This window comes from Rhipicephalus microplus, chromosome 3 (genome assembly GCF_043290135.1).
Source record: "Rhipicephalus microplus isolate Deutch F79 chromosome 3, USDA_Rmic, whole genome shotgun sequence".
In the NCBI taxonomy this organism is placed as follows: domain Eukaryota; kingdom Metazoa; phylum Arthropoda; class Arachnida; order Ixodida; family Ixodidae; genus Rhipicephalus; species Rhipicephalus microplus.
The window spans coordinates 110520229-110544331 of record NC_134702.1 but is presented as its reverse complement, the minus strand read 5'-3'; the positions used below and the strand labels follow the sequence as shown (position 1 = coordinate 110544331).

Sequence of the window (24103 nt, the reverse complement as noted above, 5' to 3'; positions counted from 1 at the left end):
AGTTCTGCTGTAGGAGTGACGTGGTTTGGCTGCAAAAAAAAAGACAGTTTGGCGAGGTTTCTTAGGCTTTGGTCGATATGAGGAGTCTACAAAGCAACGTCACCTGCGGACGCTAGCCGAGGTTAACGGAGTAAGATTTCCTTCTCAGATTGACTGTTTAATACATTTCGCATTCTATAACTAAGAACATTAAAACATATTTGCTCTTAGAGTTCCTAGAGAGCGCCTCACAACTTCCACTGTACAAAACCGCAGCGTAATCTTTTTAGAGTCTTTTCTTGGACAAGTCCATACAGGGAGAGCATTCCGAAACTCAGAAGTCTCCTACCGACTTACCATTGCCAAGGGCAAAATACCTAACCAACCTATTGATAGCCAACATGGAGTCATCTACTGTGGTCTATGAGGGAGACATTCAGAGACAGCAACCTTCATGCGCACCTGCTGCCTACGCCTTTAAGAAAAAACGGCGGGAAGGGGAAGATGGAAGCTTGCGATGAAAAAATCTTTGAACAGGTAAACAGAGGTTGTGGGATCGAGGCGGCGTTTTGACAAGCCTACTTGTTCTCATCAAGGCTAGAACTTCAAAGAAGAGTTTTGAGCCTTGAGGAAGACAAGTCGACTTGTCGAAACGTCGGTTTGAGCACAGAACCCTTGTACACCTTTGTGATCGAGCCACTTAATCTGCATATAATGTATCGCCATACCAATATGTTGGCCTAGCGACATTCCATGTTCTGACTCCGTTTATTTTGAGACTTCATCTTCCTGCATCGCCTGTCTTCTTTCATTTTAAAAGGAAATAATTAAACTCGAATAGCAAACAAATAATACGAAACGTTCTTTCCATTATACGATCTCGCTATTTCAAGAAAAAGGGATGTCTGTTATTGCGGTGGATTCTTATTGACATTTTATAAATCCCCGAATAAAGTACCGCAATAGACATTCGTCGTGTCATTCACGCTAATATATATCACAGCGCAAAACTCTTTTGAATTTAAAAATAGGTTATTTATTTCTTATATTTTCCCAATTTGCTCCTCCTCTGGCGTTTTTTTTTTTTTTTTGTTCTGGAATCACACCTGAGATCGCGCGCTCTTCCTAATGACGTCATTGCCCAAGACGCGTCGAGACATATTACAGTAAATGACATAAGTGTTGGATATCATAAACGTTCAGACATGGCATTTTCTGCCGTCATTATGATTCACGGTGTGTGGGTTTGTTCCTCCTGAAGCTGTTACAACATGTTTAAAAGCCAAATCACCCAACAGGAAGTTTTTTTAGGCTCGCGTCTAAATCAGCAGTAGCGTTAAATGAGTTGTGTCTGAGGCGTATTTTTCAAAACTACATCACGTGAGAAATTGGTACATCTCAACTTGCAAAATAAATTGTATTTATTTTCGTAGTAAAGTTTCAATAAAATCTTTGCACTCACATTCACAAGGCCCTTCGGCAAGTTCTCTAGCGGACTGCTGATGATTTCTGGTGCCAGAAGAGCTAGCGTGAAAAATCGGAATATACAAATTTCAGAAATAACGTCCTATCTAAGGCATAAACGAATGATCCATAAACCTAACGCTTCAAATGGTACCCATTCGCAGTTCTAAAAAAATGTCCAATAACAAAAAATAGCTCTATAAGTATGCCAGTTCTTACTTGCGGAATTTCTTGAAAGGTCACTGCAACACTTTTGAATATATGGTTAGAAAACGCTACCGGTCGGTACTTCCCGAAAACACGTGAGCGAAGTATTATAGCACGGCGGATTGCGTGAATTACACAAAACGTTCTCAAAGACAGCTAGAAACACTTTTTGTTCTCACGACAAATCATGCTACATACTAAGAAATCACTGTGTAAAGGGCCTAGTATGAGCCTTTGGTGAATTTAAAAATGGCGCGCTCACTTATTACCGAGGCGCCGCAGGAGACCGCAATTTTTTCGTGCATGCGCGTGGGTTCGCACTGAAATGCTGAGCAATCAAAGGTGGACAGATACAAAAAAAAAGAGTCCTCAAAGTGCGCGTGACGCATCTTCAACCTCTGTGTTATTCCTCCAGTGCTTCCAGCGCTTAACTTTGGACGAGAAAAGAGAGAGAGAGAGATTTATGGGGGGGAAGACGCAATCTCTGCAGCCCCAGTCGGAAGAACGGCTCAGCGCCTTCGGAAAAGCAAATGCAATTGCAGCGTGTGACAAACCTCTGTATCTCTGCTCGGACTAGACGGATTATAGAAAATATCGAGGTAGTGAAGTTGTGAGGCAATAAATTCCTTAAGGGAATCCATTCTATGACTACTTCTAAAGTGTTGCGAGGTCTGTGCTATACACAATCCCCGCGCACGAATACTAATTTTAAACTGTTCCCATTTGCTGCATGTGCCAAGACAGCTGCCCCACGCAGTTATCAGTACGCAGTAGTCGGGGCAATTTGTGTACTTATTTCTGTTGTAAGCTATCGAACATTCATTGCAAGATATTTATGGCATACATTGTCTTAGAAATCTACGTAGGGGTACATACTATTATGTGGTCTGTCTTATGTATCACACTGTCTCAATGTTGCGATGTAGACCTGTTACTACCTCAAGAATACACTTCCATCTTTGCGGAATGATGTGTTCTTATTGTCGAATACTGTTTTATGAATTAGATTCTCGTTGATAGGCATAGTGCACACACATGCACTAGTTGTATCTGTAATCTTTCTCAGCGGCTGTCTCGGCACAAAAATGTTTACGATTCGGGACTAAGCCATAGGTAGGGGAATTGTGTATCTGCGCACAAGCCCTTGTGGTAATCACTCAAATCTCGACACTACCGCCAAACATGTTCATACTAGCAGCGTCGCGCTGTTCATTGTGTTTCTGGGACCAAACAGCTCTTTCGGGCGGCAAAACCTACTGGAGTTCATAGGGCACCATCGAGTTGCGGCATATGCCGTTGATTTTATGTTATTTGCCGGTATACCTTCTGAACAGTGCAGCCTATCACCACAAGCATTCGACGGGACTAAACTTGCCACTCATGAAGATCACTTCTCTCAACAGTGAAGAATCACGAAAAGCGTTTCAGTCACTAAAAACTGGCATAAGCGTACGCATCGCGCTTGCATAGCGCTTAGTGCACCATTTATGTGGTCACAGCTTTGCTTCCCATAGATCCTAAACAGCCGCATTGGATGTGCACAATGCATTTGCGGGATACTGTTTGTCAGGGGCGTAGCCAGAAATTTCTGTCGTGTGGGTTGAAGAGCACTTCTGTGAAGTTAGTGCGTGCCTTTGCACGTGTACGTGCTTATGTACACAAGCAAAAGGGAAGAAGTGCGCGAGGAGCGAATTCAGCCAGTGATGTTTCATACTACGCCGAAAAACTCCCGTTCAGAGACATGAAAATTCTCTACTTAGGAATTTTTTTCTGCAAACGTTCATGAAATTCCCCGCATATTCCCTGCATAACAGTACTAATTTCCGCCCCGTTCCACGCACACACATACTATAATTACACGTGTCTCACGTACTGGCGATTTTCGAAATCAAGACTAGCCCATCCACTGCCGCACGACAAAAGCATGACTTCATTATTTCGTATATGTTAGTACACTGCACATGTCCAACACTACTAGTGAACTAGAAATTGCTCCGGGTACATATCAGAAACAAATCTCAAAGGCTATGCTTGAGGGTTGCATGCATGCATCAGAACCGACTACAGCAGATGAAGGCGCACTGTGACCGCTATTAATCGGTCGTCATTGGAGAATCGAATCATTCCCGAAATTCCCTGCAATATGATGAAGATTCCCTTTTTCCCTTTGGTTCAAAGTGACAGGTGAACATTCCCCGAAAGGGGGAAGCTTCTCTGCATGGAACATCCCTGCGTTCGATCTCCCAACACCCTGCTGTTGGCTACGTCCCTGCTTCACGTCTTGCTTTAAGGACGCTTCTTTTACGATAAAATTTTTCGTAGAGCGGCTCTATGGCCTGGCTTACGCATCGATGCACAGGTTCTGCGAAGAAATTGAAGAGAGGAAAAGATGGTGGGCCACAGCCGAAATGAGGTTAATGAGACAATAAACAGTGTAAGTTTCTTGCACACCACTGAAGCTTACAACAATAAGAAAACTCCACACCAATATCACCGCCTTCGTACGTTGGGATGGTGACTATAAAGTTTCGTTCAATTACTCTGTTATTGTGGTATGCATACTGAAGCATTATGCCATAAACTGTCAGAAGTTATTACGCAGTGCAGTCAGTTCATTTCCTTTACAATACTACGCCTTTTGTTGCCCTACTCATCGAGAACCTATTATACTTCGCGCGAAAGCGTCCACTCACCCTTCAAACAAAGGGGTCACTCACTCACCTCTTGGAACTTTTGGTTGCGGAATGAGGAAGGAGGCGGTGACGTTCACTAGGTGATACAAGCCCTCCAGGCCATTCTTTCCCTTTTCAATACGGTCCAAGAAGACGAACTTGTTCGTCAGTGGTGACTTGTAGTGAATGGTATTCGCTGGGCGAAGACACGCTGGAGTTCGCAAAAAAAATACACGTTTAGCTGAACTCATGTGAGGCGTGACACAGATTTATTTTGGTGTTATTTATTTATTTTATTTATTTATGTTGCCTCAAAGACCCCGGTTTAGGGGTTTTACATGAAGGGTGGTCAAAAAAAATTAACAAAGTGTTTGATAACTTCTTCATACCCAACATGTGATGTCATAGAGTTGTGTCCATTTCAGGTCACTTTCGCGTCAATATATTGTTAGCCCGATGGGCTGTCTGCTGGCCAGGTCACGAGAATTGAGCAGGACCATCACTCAATATCTCGAGGAATGGCCAGAAGAGCAACCGCGTTATGAAAGCAAATGCCTTAGATGTCTTGTCAAATAAGGAATGTCACGTGGCGTCGGAAACGAGTGATGCAAAAAAGACTACACCTCCTCCCACTAAAGGAGACCATTTGTAGAGGCAAAGCAGCGGGTACTAACGCTTTCACTGGCGACGGCGTTGACGCTGGCGCTCATCGCGGCATTGCGCAAGGGAGAAACTTGGGGCGGTGCAAAGCACGCAGTAATGAGCCGGTGTTTCCTACTGTAACATACCTATCACTGCTAATGGACAATAAGAAGTCGAAGGATTCGATTGGACACAGAGGCCCGCAGTCCGCTTTTCGTTAACGCAAACGTTGCAAATTTTTATTGTTCAGCACCGCACAGGAAAAATCTTCCACCGCTGCTACCTTAGACACCGGTCCAGATTCACTCCCAATGTATATAGGGGGTCTCCAGTAAACGATTATGCTGAGTGAACCGTCGTTAATTTGCTTGTTTATGTTTTTTTAATCAAGAAACTTGCTAGCAGACGCTGCCTCTGTCGGCGTTGTGACGCGCGAGATGGGAAACATAGGAAAGGAGTGAGTGTGAGAGGGGACGCACATGCAGAATGAGGGTATACACGCCATGGGGAGCAATGCCCAGATGAGAGAGAGGGGAGCGAGTGTAGGTTAGCAGACGCCCCCTGTGTTGTTGTTGCGAGGCGAGAGAGGGAGGAGCGTAGGAGAGGAGAGAGGGGGACGCGCATGCGCAATAAGGGTGGTAATGCCGCCCACGAGATTGAGATTGGTCCTAAGCTGTTTCGGATTTAAAAAGAATCACAACTGTGACGTCGATTGTGATATGCCGGCACAATGACGTCATAAAGCATGAAAATATGTGACATCATAATGACGTCACTGTGCCATGATGACATCACATGACGCTGAGCTTGGCCACATGCAGCCCAATTACGGAGGCAATGCACAGCCAGCTGAGGAGCTTCAGATCTATGAGTTAGTGCAAAACTATGTTTGGTGCCGAAAGCTTCAAGGGTTCGGGGCACGATCAAATACGCCTACTAACAAAAAAAAATGACCTTCGAGTCTGATGATGGCGGCGGATCGGGCGGGCTGGTAAAGATGCCTAACTTCAAAATCCTTACGCCAAATTGCACGGAGGCATCATCAGCGCATGTGGGAGGTTCAGGATCAACAGGGGATCAACTGCTACCATTGTGCTTCATAAAGAAAGCAGAATACCAATCAAGAAGGGTGTAAGGCAGGGGGACACAATCTCCCCAATGCTATTTACCGCATGCTTACAAGAGGTTTTCAGAAGCCTTGAATGGGAACAGTTAGGAATAAGAGTTAATCAAGAGTACCTTAGTAACCTGCGCTTCGCCGATGACATTGCATTGCTGAGTAACTCAGGGGACGAATTGCAGCTCATGATTACGGAGTTAGACAAAGAGAGCAGAAAGGGGGGTCTTAAATTAATCTGCAGAAAACGAAAGTAATGTACAACAACCTCGGCAAGGAGCAGCGCTTCGAGATAGGTAATAGTGCACTTGAAGTTGTAAAAGACTATGTCTACTTAGGGCAGGTAATAACCGCAGAGCCGAACCACGATATTGAAGTAACTAGAAGAATAAGAATGGGGTGGAGCACATTTGGCAAGCATTCTCAAATTATGACACGTAGATTTCACTATCCCTTAAGAGGAAGGTATATAACAGTTGTATCTTGCCGGTGCTTATCTGCGGAGCAGAAACCTGGAGACTTACAAAGAGGGTTCAGCTTAAATTGAGGACGACGCAGTGAGCAATGTAAAAAAATGGTAGGTGTAACCTTAAGAGACAAGAAGAGAGCAGAGTGGATTAGGGAACAAACGGGGGTTAAGGATATCAGTTAAATTCAAGAAGAGAAAATGGACATGGGCCGGGCATGTAGCCCACAGACAGGATAACCGCTGTTTATTAAGGGTAACTGACTGGATTCCCAAAGAAAGCAAGCGAGTTAGAGGGAGACAGCAGGTTAGGTGGGCAGATGAGATTAAGAAGTTTGCGGGTATAAATTGGCAGCAGAAAAAAGCACAGGACCGGGTTAACTGGCGGAACATGGGATAGGCCTTTGCCCTGCAGTGGACGTAGTTAGGCTGATGATGATGATGGTCATCATCATGAGCGCAATGTTGCGCTCATGTTCTCTAAATCTAGGCCTTTTGACTCCGTATTTTTTGGCGCTACGATTTCGAACGTATGCACCTTCGAGACATCGTAAATGGACGCATAAGAAACTATGTGAGTTTGTTTGTTCATTTTTTTCGAGATGCAGGTGCATCAAGCCGGGAATAGGCGCCAAGTTCCAAGAATGCTATTACTTGTTCTATTTCGAGCGCGCGAATTACCAAATTCAGCGAAATTTGAGCGCGCATAAAGATAAGTATTTCTGCTGGTAGGTTACCGAACTAAGAATCACCGCCTTTTTTTTCTACTAGGAAATAATAAGTGTATTAGGGCTTATCGGACGCAAACTGGTGTTAACGCATAAGTCTTCGCATTGTTTTGCAGTGGATACCAGCCCACTGCGGAATAGAAGGCAACGTCCGGGCTGATGACGCTGCCAAAGCTGGACATGACACTTCAGCAGAAATCGTCGAGATACATTTCTCGAGGCAAGATGCAGCAACGCTAGTGTCGGCACACGCCTGGCGCCTCCAGCGATCCCGCTGGAGGCGCCAGGCCAAGCCTAGCCAACAGTATGGCCTTTGTACAAGAACGATCCATCGTGTGACTTTGGAATGCCGCGAAACCTCAATAGGCAAGAAGAAACGTGTTTACACCGCATCCGAATAAACGTTGCATATACGAACTACTTCAGGAACAAAATTGGACCGTCTGACTCAGCAATTTGTGCCCAATGTAACGTCGTTGAAGACATCAAACACGTCCTCTGTGAGTGTACGAAATACGCATCAGAGAGACAGTCTCTGAAGATGGGCTTCAAAATGCAACAGGACACAAATTTGAAGTTCAAAAAAATTGCCCGCAGCTTCCCTCGGGGGAACACTGAGGAGGATGCGGAGCATATAATTGGTTAACGGGGCGTTAAAGTGCGACTTACTTGGGTCGATGGCTAAATTGGTTAACGTGGTTGTGAAATGGGGTGTTAAATTGCGACTTACTTGGGTCGATGGCTAAATTGGTTAACGTGGTTGTAGGAGGGGGTGTTAAATGAGTGAACACGTACACACGTATGCGAAAGGGCGGCGCTGGTCGAAGGGACGTCGATCATTGTGTTTATAGATTCGTTGGAATTCATTTCACCGCGACCTTGGACGTCGACGCGCCGTACAAACCAACCGACGAGCGGCAACTGAGCGAGCGAGCGCCGACCTTGAGTATATATACAGCTCGACGGCGCATGCACTGTCAGCTGTTGAATGTTCTCGAAGCGCGACGCCACATGCGCGTCCACTGGAGAATCAGGAGAATTGTAGATGTCGAACGCGGTGTGTAGAGGAGGAAGGGTGCACAGATGGTGGAAGAGTGAAGCGCGCGCGGTGTGTAGAGGAGGAAGGGATGCACAGATGGTGGAAGAGTGGGCGACGGCGCGACGGCGCATGCGCGCGCGTCAGCTGTCGAATGTTCGAGAAGCGGTGCGGACGGCGCGGACGGCGCACTACAAGGCGCGAGTATAAGATGCTTCCGCATCTAAAACACTCTAGGTCCATGGCAGAACACCTGCAGTGCGTTAGACTCTACAAAAGCGCTAATGTCGTTCTTACGGGCCACAGGCTTGAACGAAACGTTGTAAATTGTGCTGTGCGTGTGAGAGACTATGTGTTATGCGTGATTGTTATGCGTGTATGTAACTGTATGGGCGGTGTGCTTATCGTTGTATATATATATCACTGTCATCACACGGCAACTGGAGTAGTCTGTCAGGTGAAAAACCAGGCAAACCTCTTCAGCTTCCCATTAAAATAATTCTCTCTCTCTCTTGTAATGAATAATCACGCACAGCACAATAAGTCGCCGTAAGTTTAATGTCATAATGAGAGACAACAAAAGAGAGGTCTGGTTTTCAAACTAAGTGGCACTGGTTGCGCTAGAACTCTCATTGTAGAGAATAAACAGAGTACGAATGTTGTTGCAATGCACGTATGGACCAAGAATGGATGGTGTCTGAATGTTACACTGATTCAGTGCCAAAGAAAAAAAGCTGCTGAGCTTCACATCACAAAAGCGTATGCCGGGACTTTATTTAACCAAGTCATATTTACGCGGTAGTGTACCTGCTGTTATTGTTTTGTAGCGGCCTTTTTGCATCCTTGCTCATGGTGCTTTTATTCTTTCCTTGCTTGAATATGCCCGTGCGAAGGAGTAAATAAGTAAACGCCAAGCTGACTTGAAACAATGCAGCCATTAGCTCACCTTCCATTTCGCATGCAACGTCAGTGAGCTTTGCCGCAACCGCAAAGCGTACGGCTTGGAAACAAACGCTGTTGGAGCTTTGGTGGCCCCTGCGCCTGCCCAGGCTGAAGAAATTCCAACCGACGAGACTGATCTAACGCAAAAACCTGTAGGCAGCTGTGTTATTCCCACTAACGTCTTGGCGCCGCCGACAAGGTTCAACTTCTTTAGTACCTGGAAGCGGATTTTTTCGTTAGGTTCTTCATCTTGAAATCTCTGCGCGAAATCGGTCATTGTTGTAGATAAGGCATCTGAAAAAATTACTAAATTTTTCGTAAAGAGCGCTGTATTTAATGACATGCAGCTCGCCATAGAATCTTGTGTATTCCACATTTACGATGAAGTTTTAAGCCACTATATAAAATTTGTTAAATAAGAATGAACTTCATCCATGCGGCGGGGTGCGTGCCATTTGAAGGAGACGCATAGAAAATCATGCATAGCTCCAACATTTCCTTCGCAAAGTGTGATGGCTGGGGCTGCTTTTGGAGGGATTAGGGTTTCTTTATTCTTTTTGATATTTTTTTCCTCGAATGTCACTCTGGATTTTTGATATTGACGGTACTGATGGCACTGCTAGACAAGTTCCATTGGAAAAGAGGGGCAAAATCTTCGTGCATCCCGCGCGACCTTGCTCCTTGAGCAAAATACATGGGCCCTGTCCTCATTGACAGAGAAAAATTGCAAGCTGGGCATGTATTGCTGCTGCATATGTCTCATCTGAGAGTTCTCTCTCTATAGCGTTTATAGTAAACACATGGCATTTAAAAACCACACGCATGCACGCTACGTCGTACAAGTGAAGTCATCTCATATGCTTTATTTTTCAAAGTACTCGTTTACTTACCAAACACATGGCATGCTACCCCAAAACACAACAGATAGCAGGTGGCAGGTGTCGATCTGCTGTAGCCCTTACCGTGTTTACTCGAATGTAACGCGAGTTTTCTTCCAGGTTTTGGCTACCTGAAATGAACCCCCGCGTCACGTATTGGGTCGCAATAGTTGTTGCGTCATAATTTACTAAAAGTGGCATTTATTTATTTATCCTTTATTTATTTATCTATTTACACTGCAAAATACAATCGAATAGTAGCAGGCAACAGTATAGAATAAGGAAGTATGATTACCCATTTCCAAATTACAATAAATCGGTAGAGCAAAACCTCTTTTATATTCTCAGCGTAAGTATTAACAGGCTGGCATGACTACCAAAGCAACCCATATTTCAATGCACCAATAATCGTGAGGAAGGAAACACCGTCACGATAAGAAGGTATAAGCATATCCTTGACATACCCACTTCACGCCCGCGAATACGTCGACATAAAACTTTTCTTTAAGCCCGAAAATTCATCAAGAGCTGTGAAGCCAGGATATGCCCGGATGAATATCGCTATTTCAGTCATTAAATTAGCAGCACTTTCGTAACACTTGCACACGTGGCAGCACTTTGAAGGCGAAGGGTAATTATTCAGTAAGCCACACTGAAAATAGGGAAAGCAAGACGGAGGACTAATTTCACTGCGGTTGTTTTTGGAGTCCATCATTTTTCCGAACCAAGAATGGCATGAAGGGGTGGACGGCCTGAAGCTACTGTTTCGAAGTAATACCCGTTATGATAATGCTGCCCAAAATCACGTCATCCTAAGAGGCTCCGTAGTTGAAGGCTCCGCAAATTTGGACCACCTAGTGTTCTTTACCATGCACTTCATCTAAGCACACGGGCTCAGGCATTTTTGCCATAATCCAAATGCGGCCGCCGTGGCCCGAATTCGATCCCACGACCTCCGCGCCGCGTTGATGTTTATCATTGCCATGGCTGTCATAAACAAGTCGTAGCAGCTCTTTACGGTGGCTCGTACGTTTCAACCCGAATGGGCCGTGCTTTAGACTAAATTCACGTTTGTGCAAGCATAATCATCTCTGCAAAGTTTTCAAGTGGTCTATGATATCTCTATGATATCTATAAAAATACTCGAAAAGAATACGCACCCGAAGCTGCCCCCGGAGTTCTTCTTCGTCTTCGTTAACATTCCATCAAAAACATGCGCTCTAAGAACTGCGAGATGTTGTTGTGAACTCTAGCATAGCTAATGCCCACCCAGAGCGATTGGCCAAGAATTTGTTACGTGAATATGTTAAACATTTTGAGTATTACATGCTAATAATAAAACAAGAACTTCGTAAGTAACATGGAGAGCTCGATTATTGTTTTCATCCATTCATATGAGATAGAATAAAGTTTAAAGTGATAGGAAATAACATGTTTTTTAACAAACTTGAGAGTAAATTTAGCTTGCTCTCCTTCTGATGTGTCCTCTTACTGAATTACACTGGACGACGATGAAAACTACAATACGTTTCCTCTAATGATTGATTGATTTGTGGGGTTTAACGTCCCAAAACCACTATTTGATTATGAGAGACGCCGTAGTGGAGGGCTCCGGAAATTTTGACCACCTGGGGTTCTTTAACGTGCACCCAAATCTGAGTACACGGGCCTACAACATTTCCGCCTCCATCGGATATGCAGCCGCCGCAGCCGGGAATCGAACCCGCGACCTACGGGTATACGTTTCCTCTATATTCAAGCAATAACAGCCTCATTACCCCAACTTTATATTTCGGATATAGTGTTGGCTATTCACGCGAATGTAAGTAGCGATGACAAATGACACTTCTGTGTCCCTCTTCCCCCCTTAACCCTCCATTTCCACAGGCTTCCTATGTTCGTGCCTTACCTGTCTCACTGTCATTTGCAGACTTGAAAGCACGGGCAGACTGTGTCACTGCTACTTGAAAATAAAAGGAATATGCATGGGCAGACGACGCATTTTAGTGGACTGGAGGCACTTTCACCGCTTCTCTCTCTCTCTCTCTCTCTCTCTCTCTCTCTATATATATATATATATATATATATATATATATATATATATATATATATATATATATATATATATATATATATATATATATATATATATATATATATATATATATATATATATATATATATATATATATATATATATATATATATATATATATATATATATATATATATATATTTGGAGGCTCTCGTGACCACCTCCTTAACTTGGTGTAGACAAAATAAGTACGGGGAAGGGGAGTAAACAGTTTGAAAATATGTCTGGCTGTGTCATGATATGAATAACGTGAAAAGCCAGTCGCGTACGTCATCAAACTACTTTCTCTGGACACCTTTGGCACATACCCATATTCGCATACCACGAGCCGCGGTATGCGGGAGCGTGCCACAGGTGATTGATATCTATTCAAGAATGATGAGAACAGACATCGGTGACTTAAATACGAGAGCTTTTGTAGAGCCTTTTAATGCACTCTTGGAGCTACTGCAACAAGCATACTTGCATGGTATACCCACTACAGTTTAATTCATCATAATTTTTCTGCAGTGTGGATGCGCTCCTCACGCCTTTATTCGTCATTCTGCAGAAGAATGTAGTACCCGCTACGCATTTGTAAGGCAATACGTGTACTTTGTTGATGCTGTGGCTGACCACGATGAAGAATTGTGCGTGAGACTTTTGTAATGCGTTAGAGCAGCCAACGACCAACTCGTTATGCAATTAGCATAGTCTGCTACCCGGTTGTTACTTTACTCTTCTAAAATGCTTTATGCACATGTTAACGCTGTTTCTTACCCGACACGAAGACAGAGTTGGGTCCCTTTGCAACGTAGTTTCAAGCAGTGGCGTATCTCGGGGTTAGAGTACTGGGCAGCCACAGAGAGGACCTAGATTTGATTACCATTGTGTCCTCTGAGTTTTTATTTAGTTAGTTTTTTTTTGCACTATAGTGTTTATGGACACCGGTGGCGGCGGACAACTAAGGTGCCTGAACAGGTTTAGGTTGGGATGTCATAACAGCGTTCGCTATAAAACTTACATCGGCAGCGTAGATCTGACTAAGAATGTATAGAATAAATATCAGGTTTCCAACAGCAATCGTACCCTAGTATTCTCTGTGGCAGTAAAGTAATCTACCACATGGCCATGCCAGACCTCGGAACTATTTTGAAAAAACACTCCTTGCAAGTGTAGTGTTGCAGTGCAGGCTTTCTAGTTTAGCTTCGCAATCGTTACATATGTACCCCTACTATACAGACGTCACGTCGGGTTAACGTCAATTGAAGTGAAGTGCTATCAACTGAAGTTGGTCTACGCAGCACTATCCAGGGCTGCCATCCTCGCAAGCACCTAGGCTACATATCAGTTTACCGCTTCTTGGTTCGCTAGTACCCACTTTGCTTTTCGCATCGTTATGCAACTGTAAAGTAACTGGTTATACACTGACGACATACAGAAATGGTTCCCATTCTTAAACCAGGGAAAACTCCCAGAAATATCACACAAATGCGTCCGATAGCTCTGACTTCAACATTGGGCAAACTGACAGAGTGCATGCTAGCGACACGCATTACGTAGTGGCTCGAGAGATACTACTGGTATCATCCTGGCCAAAATGGGTTTCGTCCGCATCTGGTCGCTGAGAATGGCTTTGCCTACCTCTCATCCATGGTTTTCGTTAGAGGTCAATCTCGATGGATTCGCACCACTCTGTCTATGGACATTTGCAAAGCCTTTGATCATGTGAGTCATGATGCTAGTGTGGAAAATTTTTCACTGGCTCTAATTTCCCGGTAGAGTGTGTGCGTTCGCGAAAGCCTTTCTTCCCGATCGCTGCTTCTCCATTCACCTAGCTGGTCAGCCACTTTGGCAGTTTGTTTCCAATAGCGGTGTTCCACCAGGATATGTACTCGCGCCAGTTCTTAGGGGCGAATATTTTTAAGGCGTGGGTCTGTCCATCTCTTGTATGTACGTATGTAGTAGTACGTAGCCACCGGTGGCACGTACCCACTCTAGACTGGGTATGTGCCACAGGGGATGCGAGATCGGAGATGGTGGTACTTTGAGTGTTCGCTACATGGACAAGCGGAACGACGGACGGACAGACTAGAAGACGGACGGATGGATGGATAGATGCACAGACGTATGGACGGATGGACGCACAAACAGACAGACAGACAGACAGACAGACAGACAGACAGACAGACAGACAGGCAGGCAGGCAGGCAGGCAGGCAGGCAGACAGACAGACAGACAGACAGACAGACAGATAAATCGACGGACTCACGGACGGACGCAAGGACAGACGGACGGATGCATGGGTTGACGCACGGATGGTCGCGCGGATAAACGGAAGCAAGAACGAACGGACGGACAGGAGCACGGGTGGGCTGACGAACACTTCGCCCCACTCATCATCATTCACTCCGTGGATATGCTGTTATTTTTAGATGCGAAGCATTTCTTAGCGAACTTCGGCGACTTTGAGCGTATCTATCTATGTAGCAGCGTACGACTTTTAGCTCTCCTGGCTGTTTCAATAATGGTATCAATACCAAACTTGGTATGACAGAACATGACTCTATGAAGAACATACTTGACTAGCCATAACGTGAAAACCACGATATGTATGTCATGAATGTCATGATTTACATTTCGTGGTCCTGCAGCACTTGGGGTGGTTTCGTTCACATGGCATGTTGTAAAACTCGTATGGTATGGCATGATTGCACGGCGAACACAAGAGGCAGACCCTAACATGAAAACCATGACATGCGTGTCATGTAACAACATGACTACATGCCACGCTCATGATGCGCTCGCGGTCGTTTCGCTAGCGTCACAGATACCGAATTTGTTATTACAGTACGTGAATGGATGACAAAGGTGTGTGGCTGGTGCAAACATGATAATCATGAGATGCGTGTCATGTAAACGCACGACTACATGCCACGCTCATGATGCGCTGGCGGCCGTTTCGCTAGCTTCAGTTACGCCAAAGTTGATATTATGCGACGTTAATGGATGACTAAGGTATGATACCGGTGCAAACGTGATAAACACTAGATGCGCGTCATGTAATAACATGACTACATGCTACGCTCATGATGCGCTCGCAGCCGTTTCGTTAGCTTCACATGTATCAAACTCGGTATTACGCGACGCGAACGGACGACATAGGTACGTGATGCATTCAAACATGATAATTACGACATGCATCTCATGTAACAATATGGCTATATGCCACACTTATGATGCGCTCGCGGTGAATGAAGGACGAAAGTAAACGACGCATCTGAGCATGATAATCATGACACGGAAGTCATGTACGGCATCATTTACCTCCATCTCATAACGTTGTGCTGATTTTAAAGTGACACATCAACATTTCTCATTCGTACTTCTCATATCATCGATTACCACTGTTCGTGGGATCTGCCCATTTTTTTTTAATGTGGCCCTCCTCCCACCAGCATGGAAGCTCTCGGTAATACACGACGCCAAACATGATATGTATACAGATGACATCACGCTTTCAACAATGCACTTTGAAATCTGCTGTTAAGAACAAGCTTTGCAAGAGGCACTCGACATAACCCGGAACATGACGCACCCATATTGGTCTCGAAATCCCAAGAAAAAACTCATGGTGGTGGCGAATAAGTATGGACGTCGTAAACTGGGAGTCTGTATTCTGCAGTTAATTTTGGATCAGCAGCCGCTACACGAAGCTTCACATCTCCGCGTGCATGGCTTGAAAATTCACGCCACCCAACGGTTCATTGAATGGTCAATGTTTTAAACGCATGTTTAATTGAAAAAGAATCACTCCCGTCTGAAGCCTTTTTGGTTTGCGTGAAAATAACTCGCAAAGTTGCTGGGAAAGTTGGAAACAGGAACTTCATTCACTAAAGCAGATTTAGCTACACGTCACAGTGAAAACAGAGAAAATCAGCGTGCCCCTAGGCAATACTCATTTCGCCGTTTGCAGTGTCAGGTCCACTTCGTAGAGGAAGATAAAATATGGAAGTTGATGCGCTTGCTGGTGGCTATGTCGGATGCCTTCTTTCTCGAGAGTACGAGTAGTCTTCGCTATTCTGGGAGAGCAAGCACTCTAACAACCGACTCTCTTCTTTACAATCGACTGAGCCCATCACTGTTGTACTTCTCAAAGCAGCTGAGTTCTGGTGTTTCTTTTTTTTCGCCGGGCCTCACTCTCACTTCTTTGGGTAGTATCTCATTGGTTCTCGCCTTTCCACTAATATTCCCTATCGCAGATCTCAGTAAGGCACTTCTCTCCTTCTTTTCGCCAGTCGTCCCCTGGCATGGCTTTGACCCCTCCCCCTGTCGTTTTTGCGAATTTCAATATCACCATGCCACATAGTCCCGCGACAAGTGTTACAACTGCGTTACAAAAGGTTGCCTTGCAGCTGGTTACCATGATTGCTGTAGCAGTACGCTACAGCATCTCCTGGGTAAATGTAATGTTGGTTAGGAAAACAACACCGCTATTGTTGTGGCTATGTACTAAAATTGCACAAAACTGTTTGCTAATAGACTGCAAAGATTCTACTGACGTACATGTGCTTCGCAGATATCGTTTGAATTAGAACATGTGTGTTTTTTTCCGCGGTTGCTAGATACTAATGAAAGCGAAAAATAGGAAAACATGGATTTTGTTATCAAACATCTAATACTACAGCCAAGCGTCGATATTTCTATTCTTTGTAATAAAAACAGTATTCACTTACAAATATCACTATTTTATTGTATTCGGAACGTTTAAAGTAAGCAGCACTGGCGCATAAAGCGTAACACAAAGCAGGGAAAAGTTCGCTTGCTACATTCAAATTTTTTAGAATGCGCTATAGCACCCGTTGAGCTGACCTCGAAGTTTTCTGTTAAATGAAGCATCGGATTTATCATTTACCTTGATTACCGCGTTCTTTTATGTCCCTTCTGAAAATCAATATTACGTCATGCAATAATGCATCGCATGAAGATGTTACACAGTATGTCGCGGCCAACACGCCATACACTAAGCGAAATAACATACCGAAGAGACACAGTGCAGACGTTATTGACGATTATTCAACGCCTGTTTGCCTAAAACTTATGAAATGTGAAACTCAATTACACACACACTAACACACACACACTTAGTTGCCCCGCTCGGCTGCGCAGTCTATCTCCCGTCAAATGTAGCGGCATTGCTGCAGGGGCAAGGGAATATCTTCGTGCCTGCATGGAATGGCTTCCGCGATGGATCCCCAGTCACGCATCAGCACCGCGCAGCCGTCGTCTGGCACATCGGTTCCCAAGGATCCCATGCGAGAGCAGCCGAAGACGCAGTGCTGGATGAAAAAGAGCACTTTGGGCGCCAGGTACATCTTAGGCAGGCCGTGGGCCCCGCTACCCGGCGTCCTCCGCCAGGCGAGGTACGCCAGTCGAGCACCCATCGCCCGCTGTAGAGGCACTCCACTCTCCGCCGATTCGTTCAGTGGTGCCACGGGCTGCTCCATGAATGCCTACAGCACAAGAGTCCATAGAATCGCAGTTACAAATTGTCTTTGGCAAGTCTTTTACTTTTCTTCGAGGTACTGATTGATACCCCAATGCTGCCAATGTTTCGAGGCCCATCCTCCACCTCCACAGGCGCTACTAGTGTCGTCAGCATAACATCAATTTCTAAGAATACTAAGAATACAGAAGAGAAAGAAACTGCTTGAAAAAACAGTTTTCTCATTGAATATATTAAGAAGCGTACAATATGTATACGTATCGACTACCAGTGGACAAACCAATCGAATTGAAAGAGCAACAGGCAAATTTACCACGAGCTCCTGCCGTACTAAGCGCAAGAACCAAAGCTGGTTCTGTGAAAGTGAGAACAAGGCAGTGCTGACGCAAGTGCCTCCAAAATTGCCTATAGCTTTGGCTTGTATATTCTCTTGAGTTATGGCTCACATTGATGATTCATGAGCCTACACCAAATGAGGACAGCAGAAAACACCCACAATCGCGGCTGTATGTGCCGAAAACTTATTCCGCAGCATCGCGCTTCTTAGTAGGGTGCTCGCACAGCCTACCGTTCATGCATCAGCCCTTTTATCTCACATATTTGTTCCCTAAATACCAGTGGACACAAATACGTGACCCTCAATACAGTTTCCTTGCAAGATGAAGGCTTGAACTGATGAAAAATCGTCGGGCAGAATTTCGCTAGAGCAAAGATTTCGACAAGAGGACTTCAGCGCACGCGTACTCGACGAAGATGTGTTTGACGACTTCTCATCCTTACAGCCAACAACCACTGCACAATGTTCAAAACGTACACGTATTATGACAAGTGATAAGCAAAAATAAGGCTGTACCACCTTTAAGTAAAAATAAATATAAATAAACAAATAAATAAATAAATAAATTTTCCAAGTCGAGGCAGTCAGCAAGGTAAAGAAAATATTTTCTTTTGCTAGTTGAGCAAAGTTACGTAGAAAATAGAGGAGTGTGGTGAGTTAAAACCCGGTTGTCATTCAAAATGTGAAAGTCAACATATTGTTTTCAAGTGACACCCAGCTTTTGCGTTAGCTAAATTGTTCGTATGCCAACTCCTCATTTGCTCAAATCAAGTAGCAAGAGCCTACGAGCACCAGTATGATTCTCACCTTCTTCCAGGTCGCGCGAATGCAGTAGGCTCCGTTGTAGTCGGTTGCCGCCCTTTGGTTCCAGAAAGTGCGCCACCGCGCCTTCGCCGCTTCCATTCCCGGACTGGTCGAGGATGACAATTGCGCCACGGCGCCCTGGGCTAGGATCTGACATGCGAGGAGGAAGCCCCGCACAAAACACCTAGGTTACAGACACATTCCCGTGGAGGGTGCCAAAGCTTATAGCGAAGGGGTGCACTGTTCCCGCGAGCCTTATTCGTTAAAGTCAAATAAGTGTGGTCTGTGTGACATTTCATAGCGTTGGTGTGTCACAGCAAGCCGTGGCATCAGCGTTTGAAAGATTTCAAAGTGAGGCACTTCAAATCATTCAAATATGAACCGAGTACATGCCATTTTATAACTTGTAAGGAAATACAGGTGAACTATAGCTTGTATGGATACATTTTGAAAGAACGTTGTGCGTAGACGCGGGAACATGAGAAATGTATTCACTGACTGTTTCTTCTGCTTACGTATGGGCGCATCATTCAGTCATTCATGATATTCTAAGTTGAGTGTGCATAAGCGTCGTTGCCTAAACCTTCTCTATAGGCGTCAACCTTTAACGTACGGCCTGAAGTTCTCTTTCGTGATTGTGTGAGGCCTACATATTTTAAGACACTGCTACGAATTCATACTACATGCCCACATCCAAGCGTTCAATGCGCTCATTTTTACTTTATTTCATTCCTTTGAGATTAGCTTCGCGGCCAACCTAAACCACTTTGTGTCTGCCAATACAGACTCTAAGCACCATTGCCTTTTGAATAATTGATTCGAATGCTATATCACGACGCATATTTTTGCGTCACAAAATTGAACGCAAGATGCGTAATGTGACACCATGATGTGTACTTTAATTGTATTTGGACGTATGCCTTGAAATTATCATCGACATTATTTGTTTGACCATCACCATACATTAGGGGTGTGCGAGTAGACGAAATTTTAAATACTGCAAGTACTGTTTTCTATTTGACTCGATTCAAACTAAAATCTTGCTGTTTGAATCTATTCTAACTTGCTGAAGGTAAATACAGACAACGTCAGAATGAGTGAAGCTGATTCCTTCAGATTTGCAATATTTTTCACTTTATTATATTCTCGAACTGCAGCAAAGCTGGCTTTCAATCTCTGCTATGGTTGCATTTTTTACAGTCATCGTCCGATGAGAAGTGGCCCCTTCACAATTTTTGTACGCTTCACCTTATCACTTTTGGCATTGCGGCCAAGCTGCCTTTCAAGCTCCACTACTGTCAGAAATATATTGACTCGTGAAAACGCTGGTTCCAACATGGAGAGCACAGAGGGGGAGGGGGGGCTCAAATAATGCTGCTTTGCACCTGAAATTTAGGCAGAAGGGTTACAAATGTGAGGCCGAAAATTTTTAGCATCCAAAACTTGTGATGCTCTTATATAGTGACGTCAGCGTAAGACATGGAACTCCTAACTCAAAAGGAGCACACTCTTGACCATAACATCAGTTGAGCGTCCACAGAAGTTGAAAGAGGAGGAGAGGCTGACTAAATAACATCTTTGCCTTTCACCGATAAGGAGTCATAACAACTATTTTGTTGCACATGTACATACATTTACACACACTTGTAGATACATTAAATTCAACTCGACTGCTCATTACCTCGGTATTCATAAGACAACTAGAAAACACCACACCGCCAAAGCTTCATAAACCTATTGAAATGAAACACTTTCAGGTTGTCATCTCAAAATAATACACTTTGAAATGCTCTCCGAACATTTTTCAGCAATTTCCCTTCAAAATATTCAAACATTATCCTTGAAATATTTGAAAACATTTCGGTTCAACTCGCACGCACTATTCAATAGTCGAGATCACTTCATATCCATTTTTTTGTTATTCGCACAGCTCTACCATACTATATATTCAACGTTATAAAAGAAACGTAACACAGCAGTGACAAGATTATGCACATGTCATCTGACCCCAATATTATCTTGCTAATTGCATGAGCTCGACGTCATTCATATTCCAACACAGCGTTGGACATCTTTCTTGCTTCCCTCTCCTTTTCTCTAGCTCTTCACCTGCCCCAGCGTGGCGTAGTTGTATGCTGAAAGTCCATCTTCGTAGAAGTACGGTGGCCTGAACCTCTGGTACAGCCTGATGGGCTGGTCTCCAGCGAGCATCATGGCCTCCAGCGCGGCCTGGACTAGTGGAGGCTGTGCGTGTCGGATCCTCAGCTCCCTCAGCCACACGTACAGGTAGTGGTGCCTGCTCACGTCTACTCCATCGAGTAAGTACACCGAGTTGTTCTTCACTGCTGATGCCGGGTACTCCAAGGCGCGTCCCAGATCTGTCCAGTTCTTTCGTGCGTGACCCGGCTCTTGCGTAACCGCGACAAGCGTGTCCATTATCGACGCCATCATCTTGGCCACTTTGAGTAGACGCTCGACTGGTACCTCGAATTCAGCTGCAGAGGGCAGTCATTACTATCGCGTGAATAAAAAAGACACTAGATAGCTGCTAACATAACATTTGCGAATTCGCACACGTGTACCACGTGGACGATTTTGCTCACGTTGTGCTCACTTTACCACATGGCCTGCTATACTGCTTGCGGTGTCCTTCAAAAGGGCACGGGGCGTTAAGTTCTTTTTTGGAGATGCTTTTAAAGTTTGAAACCTGTAAGCGAGATTACTTTTATGTTATAAAGAGACATAATACTTAATCGTGGACCGATGATGTGACAGATGTATTATCATTCTTTTTTCTTTTAACTCCAAATTTCAGTCCCGCTTCTATTCTTGTGTCATTAGCATCTGATCACATGCACGAATGGAACTAGATATTTTTCTATGTGATAAAGAGCATCTATCTATCTATCTATCTATCTACCTATCTATCTATTTATCTATCTATATATTTATCTATCTATCTATCCATCTATCTATCTATCTATCCATCTATCTATCTATCTATCTACTTGTCTATCTCAAAAGTTTGGGTCTGAAGAAGACGGCTCAACTGTAAACGTGGCATGCTCGCAAACCTACGAGTGCCTTAAACGACGTAATATATAATGCATTCGTATGCGTCAAGAACAGAGACATACCCTTCTTTTGTATGTCGTTTTGTTGAGTGAACAGTTTTAAACAACTTGGTTTTGTTTTCATACTACAAAACAACGCATATGCCTCCTAATGTTATAGTACAGTCAGGGCTATGAAAGTGCTCTATGAAAAACATTTTCTGCCGCTTTGGTGTCAAGTGGCGGGCAATGCATGCGTGCACTTGATGGCAAAATCAACGAACCAGAGAGGGCGTGAATGTCAGAATTGGTGTGTTGACGAAAACAACGCTCATTTTCAATGATAACGTCGTGCGCCTATAGTTGAGATAACAAGCGAATGAGCCTGAGCCAAAAACCTAATGCATAATATAAATAACCTCTGGTACGTTAGAGCCATGACGTGGGCACAAAAAGGGGAACACAGCCGAAGACAGCGAAGCGTTATGCGAAGTGGGGAAAGGGTTGCAGGCACAAAATGTGATCGACCCATGCTACACACGGCAAATTGGACATCAGTGGGAGAGGCCTTCGTTTCACAGTGGGCATAAACATAAGCTGGCGACGATTATGCTGATTACGACCATCGTACAGCTACGCTGATCGCGGTATCTCAGAATGATCGAGATAACAGTGGAAGGCACGTAGCCGCATGATCGGCGATGTCTGTCAAAATGCGATATCGCAGCTTGTGATAATGAATGCGAATCGTGGTGTGATTGAACACTTAAGGAACTAGCAGTCTGATCAGCACGTTGCCACATCCATTCACCCGATAGACTGAGCAACTGATAACCTAAACCACTACAAGTGAATAACCAATGAACTTGTTGCCGCAAGTTCTACTGGCACTGTATTCTTCATTCTGTATTCTGCAATCTGCATTCTTTATTCTGCATTCTGTAAGCTGCTTCATTTTTCATCTGTTGCGGCACTCTTCACCAAGGAGCTTTCTATCCCGTGCGAAAAAGACTCTCTCAAGACAATTTGCACGATTTCAGAAATCTTCTTCTCCCGCAGCATTGACTTACACCTGGATTGCTTGCATTTCTTTTTTGAGGACTCGTCATTAGCTACTTCCCTATCAAAATGTTGCGTCTCAATGATAAAATCCATGTTGTTCATGACCCGCTAGTAAAGCGCACATTGATTGCGCGACAATAGGCACAAAGGAAAGATCACCATTGTGGGACAAAGGAACACCCCCGATGTGTTATGCAACAGTAGAATGCCCCAAATGTACTCTTTCTTTTTTGAGTGATCATCAATGTCTTAGTGGCCCACAGTGTTTCGATATATGCAACTATGAATTGGTGTTTGGTATAATATACTCTAATCGACAGCTAAAAACGGCTCCTCCTAGAGAAAAACTTTGATTTTTGTAGGCTAATATACGTACTCAGGGTGATCGGCATTACGCCGCCAGGAAAAATCAAAGTTTCGTCGGCGTACTTCTTGCAGACGCTTTCTTTCGTCATCTGAAACGGAAATAGCGGCACTGCATGAGTATAGTACCAGGAATTGTTTATGTCCTTCGGCTGTGCGAATTACGCTATCTGGTACTGAAGAGATTATTTGCTGCTCTAAGGAACGTCATAGGCATGAAATACAGACACGCACACGCACATGTTTCACGGTGTATTTTTTCAGCTGACCGCTGACAGCAATGTCTGTGTAGTTATGTAAAGGGGTTTCGCTTTCTCTCGATTATAGCGCGTCCACTAATGATCATAGCGTGCATGCGTAATTGGCGTAGCCAGGCGACTGGTGGAGGAGATAAGGGGCGGGCATGACTGAAACATTTGAAATTTCTACACGTTATGTGAATATACATACACATGACACATACTACTAGCGTATGTGCGAACATTAATGATTTCATTTATATGTGGGGTTTACCTTGCCCAAGCTACCGTATGATTATGAAAGACACCGTAGTGGAGGACTCCGAAAATTTCGACCACCTAGGGTAGTTGAACGTGCACCCAAACCTGAGCACACGGGCCTCAGCATTTTCAACTCAACCGCCATGTACGAACACGCGTAAATATTAAAGTTATACCCCCTCCCCGCCCACTTCCTTTAAAAAAAGCCCGGTATATATGTATGTCCAGCTGTATGCTCCTTGTATGCATGTGTGTTTGCGTGGGTGGTGTAAG

At 44.3% G+C, this 24103-nt stretch overlaps 1 protein-coding gene across 1 annotated transcript; it reads right to left on the bottom strand.

Annotated features, from left to right (window-relative positions):
- Positions 1-17112: 17112 nt before the first annotated feature.
- On the bottom strand, positions 17113-23457 carry LOC119159965 (uncharacterized). The gene is made up of 4 exons (XM_037412749.2): positions 23344-23457; positions 20962-21347; positions 18856-19002; positions 17113-17718 (listed from the first exon to the last, which is right to left on the bottom strand). Exons 1-4 carry the CDS (start codon positions 23420-23422, stop codon positions 17386-17388), a joined length of 945 nt encoding a protein of 314 aa, XP_037268646.2. The 5' UTR covers positions 23423-23457; the 3' UTR covers positions 17113-17385.
- Between the last annotated feature and the right edge of the window lie 646 nt (positions 23458-24103).